General features: G+C 46.5%; 1 protein-coding gene across 5 annotated transcripts in view; it reads right to left on the reverse strand.

Annotated features, from left to right (window-relative positions):
* Window positions 1–13,055, reverse strand: part of LOC138481563 (zinc finger protein 572-like) — a 336,140-nt gene that overhangs the window by 269,060 nt on the left and 54,025 nt on the right. For 3 of the 5 annotated variants that reach the window (XM_069613750.1, XM_069613748.1, XM_069613752.1), the window contains exon 2: window positions 4,158–4,278. In XM_069613750.1, the coding sequence (XP_069469851.1) occupies window positions 4,158–4,278 (121 nt within the window). Of the gene's footprint in view, window positions 1–4,157; window positions 4,279–11,533; window positions 11,614–13,055 lie in introns of all 5 variants that reach the window. The other 2 variants (XM_069613749.1, XM_069613751.1) reach the window with 1 other exon arrangement.

Consider the following 13,055-nt stretch of genomic DNA (forward strand, 5'->3'; position numbering starts at 1 on the left):
CCAGGGGGGGTCAGAAGTCACCAGCAGCACATGAATTTATTGTTGATGCCCCCTGCTCTGACAGCACCTTACTTCTCACACTAGCTCCCCAGCAGATAATTGACTCTTGCCAGTGTGTGGATACCTCCAGCTTCAAGAATCCCCACGTTGTTTCCCACAGATGGGTTGTCAGGCACCCCTCACCCACCTGACAGTGTGATGTCCAAGGGGAAGCAGCTTACCCCCACTCTGTTGTAAATATATGCCAGGTCACCTCACAGCAGCCAGGCAACGCTTTGGCTGCAGCTCTGCAAGCCCTCCAGCCCCACTCAGCTGGAATCACAGCCCACCAAGGCCCGACCCGCTCTAGCGAGCTGCTGCTCCCGCCAGATTCCTTTTTATGTTCTGGGGCTAGGTGCCCAACCAAAGCTGTGGCAATTCTCTGCCCAGTTGCTGCAGGAAGTCGCTCCCACTGGAGCAGCCCGGCAATACATACTGGGCTTGGGTCCAACCTCCCGGGCCTCAGCGGTCAGCCCTCTCGCTCTCCGGGCAGCCAAGCAGTATGGTGTAGGGGGGAGCCACCCCAAACCCCTAGTAGACAGACCAATAGTGTCGCTGGGCGGGTGGCCCAAGTTCACATCCCGCTCCGTCGTCCTCAGTGAGAAAGCCCCACCGGCATCCCACCGCTCCTCCTCACCTTCACTCCAGTGGCGGTCCAGCAGACGTACAGTAGGGCAGACAGGATCTTGTGCTCCACACCATGCACAGCTCAGAGGCTCGTATTTCAGGGCCCTCAGCTGTAGTGACAACACTGCGGCGTCCGCCGCCTGGGTCGGCCACCCTAGCTCAGGCACTCACGCACCTTCAGACCTTGCCAGTAAACCATAGCGACAGCTGCCCACCGGGTGCAACCAGGACCACGTAAACTGGTCAGTCAATCGGCAATGACTTCAGAAGCCCTCTACAAACCTTCCAGGGTGCATAGCCTACGATGTTCAGGATATTTGCCAGATTAATGGCAGGCAACACAGGAGCTCACATAAGAGCGGTAATTTGGACACAGCTCTCGTGATTAATTTACTTTACTTTTTTCCCCTTTTTTCATCAGTGGTGACCAAGTATATTTGTCTCACATAATTCTACTTATTTGAACATGCTGTGTTTTTTATGGTGCAAATGGGAGAAATGTTTCCAATTAGGGAAGAGTCTCCAGGGCTCCTTAGCCCCAAACTTGTACACCTTTCATTCACACCACGGCACATTTTAATTCATTTGTATGGCATAAAGGAGCACCAGAACGGAACTTGTATTTCCGCTGCTCCCTTTCTCACCACCATACAAATACTCTAGCATTTGCGCCTGCATGCTGGGAAACCCTATGGTCAGAGGCGTTGCTAGGGGAGGGGCAGAGGGGGCTATAGCCTCGGGTCTTTTGGTTGTAGCCCCAGATAGAAGGTCAGGGGTTACAACCAAAAAGGCTAGCTAGCCCCCAGTTCAGACAGTCCCAAAATTAGCATAGCCCCGGATCTTTTCCAGACCTAGCATCACCCCTGTCTACGGTGCAAAAGGTAGACAGACTTCATAGGGATCCATTGTAAATGCTGCCTGCCACCCATACCTGGCAGCCGTTGTTTATTTCAGTTGTACAGTGGAGTGCAAAGGTCTAGGGATAAATGCAGTATATACGCTTGTAAGCCACACTTTGTGCTCCCCTTTTGTACTCCACCAGGCAAATGGTGAAAATGTGTCTGTGGAGAGCCCTTTAAGTTGAGGTGTTAACGTAACGGCTCTCTACAGCCAAATTTCTAGCTCATTCAAAATGAGCTCCTCAATGTTTTCAAACCATTTCGCGCATCTTTGAGCCACCAACTTCACATTGTCTACCTGTTATCCAGCTTCTTCGAGATATCCGCCATTAATGCTACAACCACCATCACATTCTGTGGATCTATGTGATCACTGCACCACCCGTAACTGTGACGGCCAAAATGCAGACGCCAGTTACGGCACGACGCAGTGATTATATGGATCACTGTGCCCCCTTCCCCTGGCCTGCATTACCCCTCCCAACCCCGCCACTCCACTTACCTTTAGGGCGGCACACGCAGAAGTGGTTGGAGCTGACGCCGCAGAGTGCTTTTCTTTTTTTCTTTTTTTTTTCTTACGTGTCCCCCGCTTTCCGACTGAAACCCTTTCTGTTAACCAGTCGAGCTAGCTCATCGCTGAAGTGGAATGGCTGCAATGGAGCCACCGTCATGCTAAATTGGGTGCATCTACGCATCTCTGCTTGTCACAAGCTTTTTCGGGCCTCAAGCTGTTGCCGCTTATTGAGATACCAACATTTCTGTATCCAATTAAAGCAGCAAGACTGACTCAAATCTGACTCAACTCATCGGAAAGTGCCTACACCTCCAGGTCATTGATAACAAAGCACATTCAGGAATGATGCACCCTCTCCAACATAACAGAAAGAGCCCCTTACATGGAGTAAAGAATCTACAGTTTGAGTGGGAGATCAAGTACTTGTGAACAATTGGAAAATGGACAGCAAACCTAGCCTGGCATTTGAACCAGAGTGTAAAAAACTGACCATGGCATAAAAACTGAGAAAGATGGATAAGAGGAGCAGTAATATTCACTGCAAATCATGACACATTATACAAGCTGCATGTGCCAAGAACACGGCCCTCTGGTTGACGTTTGTGAGGCTGTTGGCCTGTCGGGTCGCCTTATTGCAACACAAAACATGCATCTGTTCACCAGTCCTTTAGCCAAAGATTCCAAACATTCTCTCATACACAGGCCTTCCTTTTGACCAATCCCTGATGACCTACAAAATCTGGAAAGATCAGTTTCTGCACTGCGCTCTGCGGGATACAATCCTGGAGTCCTGTACCAATAAATTGCCCAGGGCAGTCAAGAGTTGGAGGCATGCAATAAATAAGCTTTTTAGGGTACTGTGCAAGGGTAGCCCATTGATTTGTTAAAGTTTGTCAAGGAAGCACGTTAAGTAACAGACCTCCAAAGCCTTCATTATCACACTTAAAACACTATTCTACAGGAAAGTCTTCTTTACTGGTAAGAGACTGAGAGAAATGCTATTGAAAATTAGAACTACGTAACATTTTCTATTTGCCTCCTTCAATGGACCCCTAGAACTAGTTAACTCTGTGTTTTCCTCCAAATCACCCCTTCTTACTGCTAAGGGCGGTGGTTGCTTATAGGTTTAATGCCAAGATTATAATCCTCATAATTTTATTTTCCAACTTAAACACATCACATCTAACACAGAATCAGCATACTGTATCATAAGAAACAGGCAAAGAAAATGAAAGGTGGAAAATCCCAAAGAGAGGACTGCCAAACGATAGAAAAAAGGCTTGCAAGCAGTCTGTCTTCAAAAGAAACGTGGCATGGATGCTCTATGTTATGTTGAACCCCTGTCCATAGAGTCCTTTCATTAGTAGTATTAGCACCCGGCTCCTTTCATTAGTAGTATTAGCACCCGGCAGGGAGGACTCCTCCCAGCCAATTAGTAGGCTCGGAACAGGGTCTTTACCTCAGAGCCTTCTTTGAAGCAGGTGGCTGCCATCTTCCCTACCGGGATGAAGTTAAGTGCGCTCTGCATGTCCCCTTATTCCCTCCCCCCTCATCCCATATTTCCACATTCCTCACGCACCCCACTTACCTGCCACTTCCTTGTATCTCGCAGGCAGTGGTAACTCTCGGTGCTCCCGGCGTATCCTTAACGTGGCAATGACTCCCATGGAGAGGGAGAAGGGACTACATAAAGTTCCCTTCTCCCTAGTCCATGCCGGCCATCTTGGTTTGTATTTTTTTTCAAGTTGAGAAATGGCAAACACCTTTTTCTCATCTTCAAAAAAACGATTGGCATCCTGCTCTAACATGCAAGTATACTTACAGCAATAACTCATTTCTGGCGGCAGAACTTTACTGGGACAGGTAATCCCTGGTCTCACGTTAAAAGCCCTTGCAAAACTAGCCCGGGCATTACCTGGCCCGTTAAAGCCCTCACGGTCACGGTTTATTGCTTCAATGAATTGGTATAATCTAATCTGCATTCTTTGTACCCTTACAAAATATGAGACAGGTAGGTCAAGCCTAAGAAGTGTAGTTAATAAAAAAATAAAATATGACATCCAAACGTGAAACCTTACCCAATGAGATCAGGGCTTGGTGAATTTCCTTCATCACGTTCCTGTACAATTCCTTCTGCCATTGCTGCAAATGTTTCCACTCTTCTTCAGAGAAATAGGCAGAAGCATCATAGAAAAGAACCTGTGTGATTAAAGGAGATGTTTAATCACTTTCAGACGCTATGCTCGCTTAAACACAATATTTATGGATATCGTAATTTCCTTGTTACAAGCATAATTTCTGTCCCAAGAGCCAACATGAGTATGAGGACCCGATTTCTATTTCATGTGGGTGTTAAAGTTGTGCAATTTAATAACGTGTTGTAAATTGGCTTAGTACAGGTTTCGTGATTTTCTAACGATTTTGTTATTTACCAAAAATTGATGGATTTTGTTTTTGCTGTTCTTTCGGTTTCATAACACTGGAAAATACTGCATTTCTAAGCATTGAATTTGCGATTTTTACAATTCGGTTAGCATTCAAACAGAAACGCGTTTAAATGAGGCCCAACACTTCTGTCCATTCCAGCTAATTCTAATCTTTTGCGAAAAAGACAGAAAGAATATGAATTACCACCATTTTTATACAAATCGGAGTTGCTTGTGAGAACCTTGCCTTATGGCTTATTCTTTTCACTGTTTCACCACTTGGGCCAATCAGGACGGAGTGCGACTTGAATTGCCTAGGCAACTCAGTCCAGGGTGCCTAAATCCCCCTCCACACCTCCTAAGTACCCCAGACAGAGTGGCACCACTTTGGAGGGCTTCTGTGGAGAAGGCCGCCAAAAAGTGGCACAAAGGGCTCGACTTGGGTTGGAGTCACAGAAGAGAACACAAACGCCATTTTAGAATCAAGTTTTTGCAAAAAATACCAACCGGAGAATTAATATTAATTAAATAAACCGGAGGTATGTTCGAGGCTACCGTAAATAATTAAATAAAGATAGTAGCCTAAAACAATGGGAAATCCCATAGGAAAATATTCGCGGTTGAATATAAAAAGTAGTATCCACTGCCACCAGCCAAAACTCGATCAGGGGGGACGGAGACGTGCCCCCTAAACTAACATACCCCGGGGCAATTGAATTGCCCCAGCCAGTATGTCCACAATATGATGGTTTGTACTGGTTCTGTTCAGAATTTAAGACTAGTAAAGTCAATGGTGACTTTACATGCCCTGGGAGACAGTAGTCAGTCCCAGTGTATGGAGTCTATACTGGGGGGTCACTATGACACCCCTGTGTTACGGCACAGAGGGTGCTGTGTAACACACATACCAAAAACACATGAAGCCCTATGGAGTAAAAGACCCCATAGCCCATAAAACACATACAAAGTTAAAGGATATCTCAAATCATGTCTAAGAGTGGGAGAAAAAAAATAAACCCCAAAAATCCAGCAAAGCTGCTGGGGGACTCACCAGGTTGGGGAAATTAGCCTTAACAGAGAATTCTCCCTAACACTCTCCGGCCGGCACGCTCCTAACTCTGTCTTGGGTCCCGGGGTTTGTTGTGCGGGTGCCGGCGCAGCCCGCCAAGGAAGAGCTTGTGGGGCACTCCGGCTGGGGCACCACCAATATTATGTGTCCCTGGGACGGGGCAAACGTCTCCCGATTCCGCTGGACTCACGTCAGCCTAGGATCCCGCCGGCCAGGCTGTCCTCGCTGGGTCCTCTGCTATCGCCGCCGTACCCAGGAGGGAAGGAGCAGGGGCGTCCGGCCCTTCTGTCACACTGTTCTCGGCTCTGTTGGGCTGCTCATCCGCAGGGTCGGCCAGCGACACTCTCCTCCAATTAATCTGCACGGGCGCATCACCTCGCAGTGGCAGTACCGCTCATGAGGCGCGCAGGCTACACGCAAACCTCACGATCGAGCCGTAGGCCAACAACAGGTTACCGTTTCTGTGCACATGAGCCAGCGGCTTCAATCCTTTATCGCCGGGAGCAGCAACCCAATGATGCAGGGATCACTTGGCGGCCATTTTGTGAGCCTCGTCCCACACCGCCACAGTTTTCAAGCCATCATATGTTGGTTCTCTGGCATACTTCGTCCTTCTAAGCACACAGGATTGTGCCGCAGGTATTCCTCTGTCTGCAGGGCTGTTTACAGTACAATTGCCATATGGCAACCAGGCTGGATGACACAGGATTTTTCGGTGGCTCACGGAGCAAAGTGGACTCACGTCCTCATGGCTTTGTAGTTGGCCACAGCTCGAGAATTGACATTCTTAATAGGCATTGCAACATTCAGAATGGACAAGTGCTATGTATTCGGAGGTACAACATAGAACAAAGAGCAATACAATACAACTGATTACAACGAATGACATAATTATTGTACGTGCCCGACGGTCTATTTAATAATGCAAGAACTATACATAAAAAAGGGGGGAGTGGAGGGTGGGATAGGGTAGGACAAACAAGGCAATGGATCCATCATATGTGCCTGACAGCGTTTTTGATAGAGATAAGTATTGGTAAGAACCACTAGAAACATTGGTGAACAAGCATTGGCAAGAGCCATGAGAAATATGGATCTACATGATCTGACCGCGGCTGATTTTACAGCGGCCGGAAAGTTTGCATGAGAAAGTTGTGAACCACCAAAAGTTTGCACCTTTCTCATGCAAACCCACGTAAATACCCACACCCCCAACCACACCCCCAAACACCCATGACACCCACAACACACCACAACATAAACAAACCCCGCTTACCTTTTTCTTCATGCGGAGTCCCTGCGGCGCCAGTTCCCTTTCACTTCTGTGATCGTGAACCGGTGCCGCAGGGTCCTTTTCTTTTTTTTTTCTTTTACGGGGGCTCAAGGGGTTCCCCCCGAAACCCCTGCTCACACGCCAAGTAGACTACGTGCGACTTATACCACACAGTATATTGAACGGGGTGTTGCGGGGGACCCCCCCGCAGTCCCTGTTTATTTATTTTTACTTACCTGCAATGCTACCACCAAAGGTTCGAACTTTTGGTTTTCAAACCTTTGGTGGTAGCATTTGTAGAACTTTTTGTTCATGCAACCGTTTAGAAATAGTCTTTGTGTACAATACCGAGAAATATTGGTGAACAAGCATTGGCAAGAGCCAAGAGAATTTAAGGAACTGTATAATATGAGAAAATGATTATTGGCAAGCACCAGGAGACTATAAGCAAGTGTAACAAGTGCATTGTGGCAAACCAAGCCACAATACAGTGTCAAGAGGGTGTGATACATGTGAATGAATCAAGCACCATTATCAAGCTGAAGCAGTGGCCATTGTGGGGAACCGGAGGCCATCCTCATTTCCACCCCCCCTGGATATTCTTCTCAGGTGGACTAGGAAGAGTAATTGCTCTTGGATCCTGACCCTAGGGGTGGAGATGCGAGGGAGGATTACCTGGGTGGAGGGACTTTGGGGAGTGGGGAGAGGATGTCTTTGGGTGAGACATGGTATCCCCCTTGTAAGAAAAAACACTAGCCTCCCCCCTGCCTTCATAGGTTATTGCCAGTCATTTCCTAATTCTTACACACAACTATTTACCTTTAAAACTGGGATGAGGAAGAGGTGTCTATATTTACACTCCCATTCATTCACACCACTTTGGTACTGAAAGGAGGAAGAGGACTGCAGAGAAGTACCATTGCAAGAGTCAGGCATGTCCTGAAAATAGGATTAATTATGGCCAGGCATTTGAAGACAAGGACCTGCACCTGCAACCTGTTAACAGGCCACAGGTGCATAAAAGGTGGGACCGTCAGCAGAGGAAGAGATACCTGCCTGGAGGACAGGACGCTCTGACAGAGGATCAGGTGGGAGAGGGACCGGCAGGAAGGATGCTGTGTGCTGCAGAAGGGTCAAAGTGATGCTGGGGCATGAGTGGGCCATGAGAGGGTCGAGACACCTGCATGCCCCTTTGCCTTGTGCCCACAGCCGGAGCTGAAGGCTCCTAAGCAATACGGACCGCCGGTAAAGTCTGAGAGGGAAGAGCGGAGCAACCTAAAACAAGCAGTGTGGTTCAAAGAAGGCGAGTGCTGTTCGCCGGGCTCCTGAAAAAGATACGCAGAGCGAAAGTATGCCGGAAAGAAGAGAAAAGCCGCCCGGAGGAGTGGCCGCATACCGGTGAGTGGAAAAAAGGGCACATTCATACCGGGGCACTCCTGGGGCTGCATACGGGCATATGGAAATGCAGAACATACTGAAACCTGTGACAATTGGTCGTGGAACCCAGAATGAGGTGTTTTGAATGCCGAGCAAGCTGCATGTTAGTATGAAGTTCTGCTGCATGCTTACCACAGGAGAAGCGCTGACAGAGGCATTTAAAGGTGAAACAAGTAATATTGAATACCAAACTAAACGAAAGTAATGATGAATATATGAACAAAATGAAAAACAAGTAATGAGCATTTATGAACCACGTGAAAAGCAAGTGATGAGCACTTATGAACACTGCGAAAGCAAGGTGGGGAAAAAGGGTGAACACCACGGAGTGAGCTGTGTAGAAAACATGTGGTGGAAAAGCTAAGAGACTGCCAAGGAGAATCAGAAATGAATGTTAACCCATCACACAGGTGCAGAGAGAGGAAACCTGTGTTGGCAAGAAAAGCCCAAATAATACAGATGTATAACAAAGTGCTAAGGGTTGATGGTTGTGTGACCTGTAATGGGTGGACCCTGTGGTCTGACATCTGTGTCTAGACCGAGTGACCCCTGCTTGGAAAGAACCAAGGAAAGTAAAGATAACAGAATTGCTGAAGTGAACAAGACAGAGAGCAATCTGTATGAACTATTGAAAAGCCTGAAGGAATACCAAGTTGAACTGGAACTTTTTTCTGAAAATCAAGAGATGTGAAATGACTAGGTTTTGAAGCTGGTTTAAAGCTGGAAGAGCTGACTCCTTGAGGAAGGGAACCCCAAGACCCTGTGAACCGTGTTGACCTCTTGGGGAAGGAGACCCTGAGGCTATTTGGAACAATTATGAATTTGGGGAAGGGCAAGCTGGAAAAAAAGCTAGGAGCTGCAAGTAGCTGTGAACTTTATTTGGAACATTGTTTCTTTTGTTGCTGACATCCCTACCCATTGTTTATCTTAAGTTGTGAGGGCAAGTGTAGGTTTTGGACACAGACAGACTTATAAGTTTAACTTACTGACACAGACTATCTTTAGTTTATTTAGGTAGGGAAATCCCACCTTAGCATAGAGCAAGTTAGGCCTTACTCCATCCTGACATTTAGGAAAATAAATAATTTAATTTAGAAAATGAATTTGAATCTGTTGTCTGAGTCTTACTTCATGATGCCTTCACACCACATGTTGATGGAAAAGCAGCAAGTAAGGTGTATCGGTTTAGTGACCTGGAATTGATTGACAGTATGGTCCGACAACTACACCTAGACCGAGTGCACCCCTATATGGAAAAGCCACTGAAAGCACCTACAAAGAAGCTTGTGCTTGAGTTACCAAGAACTTTTATCTGGTTTGAAGTCAAGGAACTGAACTGCATATGTGAGTTGGTGAAAGATAAACATATCAGAAGAGCTGGTATGTGTCCCAAGGAGTTGTGTTGTTTTAGAAAAGGCTTTTTCCAGCCACATACTGTGGAATTTATTAAATCTGGCACATGAATGGGTGTGTTTCCACAGTACAAAGGTGACAAGCTTTGGTACGTTTCTTGGCAACTGGACATAACAGAAAATGTGGTTCACGGCGTTCTGGTTGAACTTACTGTCCTGATGAAGGTGGCAGTAATGGTTTTATCCCACTGAAACCGGTTGACATGAAGAGACGAATGTGAAAGCAAGAATAACACATTGTACACAAAAGTTTGACTTTTGGGATTCATTTCAAGTGAAAACATGCGTACTTGTTTCTTGTTTTTTTGCCAAAGTGAAGTAAAAACAAATGGAAAGCATGACGATGGGATAAAAGACATTATCAATAGACATAGTGATATCCCATAATAAGACTTTTTTTTTTTTTGTCCAATTCTTAAAATAGAAAGGAATAGACTAGTGGATGGATGGTCAGGAATAAAAATATAGAGATAAATTTCCACACCACTTTTTTTTAATTATTAATGTTTTATTGTATCATTTTGTCTGAAAAGAAGGTTAGAGCAGAGAGGCACTGATCTCTCTTTCTATCCTTTCACCTAGATAGGCAGCACACCATCGCCGACTAGGATAAGCACAATCCCACTATAGGGTCCATTAGTATATTTACAGGGACAGCTACCTAGGTGCTGATTGTGGGAGCCACGTGTTCATGATAGTATCAGGTGTGTGGTGTGGCTGGTGTGTGCGTTCTGGATGTTTCTATGTTGGTATGTGTTTGGATGTGTCTGTGTAGATGTGTGAAGTGTGTGTCCTGTTGGTGCTGTGTCTGTCTTGCATTGTGTTGGCTATGTTGTATCTGGTGATTTGTGGGCGTGTCTGTAGGGTGTGTCTATTTTTGGTGGTATATTTGAAAAAGAATATAGGTTTCAATCACGACATGCACGTGGAATAACACATTTACAAACTCATGCATAGTTACAGATAAGTGAAGCATGGGAAAAGTAAACTACCGAAAGAATACATTTGCAAGTGCATACATGATGAAAGTCCATACATAAAAATGTACAGACGAGCATGTGTAAAGTGAACTACCATAATTTCCATAACATAAAAAACACCATACTGTGATTAATCCAATGGAGTCCTCACTCCTTTCCCAGCGGTGACCTCGCTCCATGTGGCCAGGGGACAGCAGCCACTACCTGATCCTGACCCTGGGGGCGGCTATATGAGGGAGGATCTCATGGGGGGAGGCATCCATCAAGGGAGTGACACATCATTGGACGAGACATGGTATCCCCCTTTTCCTTCTAGGGATACCCCCTACATTCTCCATGGCTTAATGTAATATTGTCATGACTCCATTCACCCTCCCTGAAAGCTACTGAGAATACCTTCCCATACTCTGTATACAATTCATCAAGAACTGATTTCTCTTTCCCTGGATGTATAAGTACTTTGATGAGGAAGGTGAGCGGAGTAATGAAGATCGGTAGAGGCCAGAAGCACAAGCTGCGTGGGACATTGCTGCAGGTACTTGATGCAGGGACATTTAAACCACGGAACCAGTTGACAGAGGGAAGATGCTGGCTGGGAGAGTAGTGACTGAGGAACTAATGTGCTGTGGAAAAGTCAGTGGAGCCAACCGACTCATGGAGCAGGCCAAGGAGAGCAGACTGCACGAGCCGGTATGCTGCGAGGACGCAGTGAGAGAACGGGAAGGGAAGACTGCCACTCGAGTACAGAGAAACCCAGAGCAGGCAAACAGGAGCTGTGAGGGACGCGGAAGCCACAAAGCAGAGGTGGCGAACTCGGGAAGAAGGAAGGGGACGCCGAAGTTCCGCTGTATGCTTACCACAGGAGAACCGCTGCATGCTACAGAGAGCCAGTGAGTCCACCCGAGGGAAGCTGGGACACCGGGGCATGTCGGCAACCCTACCGAAGGCAAATAAGAGTAAATTAAGCATATGAGAGAGACTGGGAGACTTGATATTTCATAACAGAATGAATACAAAAGATTGTCAAGTTTGCAAGTGTGCCCAGTGAAATACATGAGAAAGTCCTGGCAGGAGAACATACAGGGCAAATACAAGTTACAAGAGTATTGAGTGAAATAGATGAGAAAGCCCTAACAGGAGAGTATACCAGGCAGATTCAAGTTGCAAGTGTGTTAAATGAAGCACAGAAGAAAGTCCTGGCAGGAGAGTATACCAGGCATATTCAAGTTGCAAGAATGTTAAGTAAAGCCCAAAAGAAAGTCCTGGTAGGAAGGTATACCAGGCAGATTCAAGTTGCAAATGTGTTTAGAGAAGCACAAGAAAAAGCCCTGGCAGGAGAGTATACCAGGCTAAGTCAAGTTGGACAATGTGTAAAGCAGATCTCATGAAGGAGTCCTGAAAAGGATACTTCAGGTATAGCCAAAAACTGTATTAAAATCATACTGAAGTGGAGAAGAAACCTGGCAGGAGCGTACACCAGGTATCCGAGCAAAATTAAGACTAACAGCCGAGTTGTTTTGAATCCAAGTTGTTTTGCTGACCAGAAGAGGCCCAAGGAAAACTCATATCCTTACATAGTTTAAAGCGCAATGAAGAGAAATCCAGGGGTAGGGTGTCATTCTCTGGAACTGTGAACTTTATCCATCTGGAACTTTTGTGTTGGAGCTACGCCTTTTTCCTTTCTGAACATTTGTACACTTTTCAAGGCCAAAGACATTGCGTAAAACTCTCAGTTATGGCAATTATTGGGTATTTTACTACTACTGCCAAATATGTAATCAGGCCCTATGACAGGAGCTGCCTATGATTTTATTCATCAAGCAAAAAAAACGTCAGGGAATAGAGGAAACACAAGAAAATGGTGATGCCACTCTTCATGTCAAAACTGTACACTCTGAAAGTAGAGCAGAAAGGAATGCCAGAAAATATTGATATTGACCAGATTGAAGGGGGCTAGAGAGCCCAACCAAGATGCTCGCGAGCCCGTGAGCTATGACACACCTCGCAAAAATGCGGCAATCATCCTGACGGTTCCTGACTAGCCTGACACCCTAAATATGGCTCTGTGCTTCTGCAACCACCGCCCCCTCGCCCACACCGGGGTGTCATTTGGAACTTGGCGGTGCTCGGTGTGTGGAGATACAGACCGTGGCCTTGGGAACTACACAGCAGAAAGGCCTGGCGACTGAAGAGGAGGAGCCGTCCCCGGCCGCATAGCACTGCAGTTAGATCAACCCCAGATTGTGCAAGATAGCGCCGGAAAGTGTGGAAGCCAGCAACGGCATATCAAAGAAGGGGATGGGCTGTGCTCAACCGATCGTGTGCAGACATACCCTGTCCCCTTGCGGGCCATAAAGAAGACCCCTGACTGGGTCAGGT

The sequence above is a fragment of the Ambystoma mexicanum genome, chromosome 5p (genome assembly GCF_040938575.1).
Source record: "Ambystoma mexicanum isolate Mex_15411 chromosome 5p, UKY_AmexF1_1, whole genome shotgun sequence".
NCBI lineage: Eukaryota > Metazoa > Chordata > Amphibia > Caudata > Ambystomatidae > Ambystoma > Ambystoma mexicanum.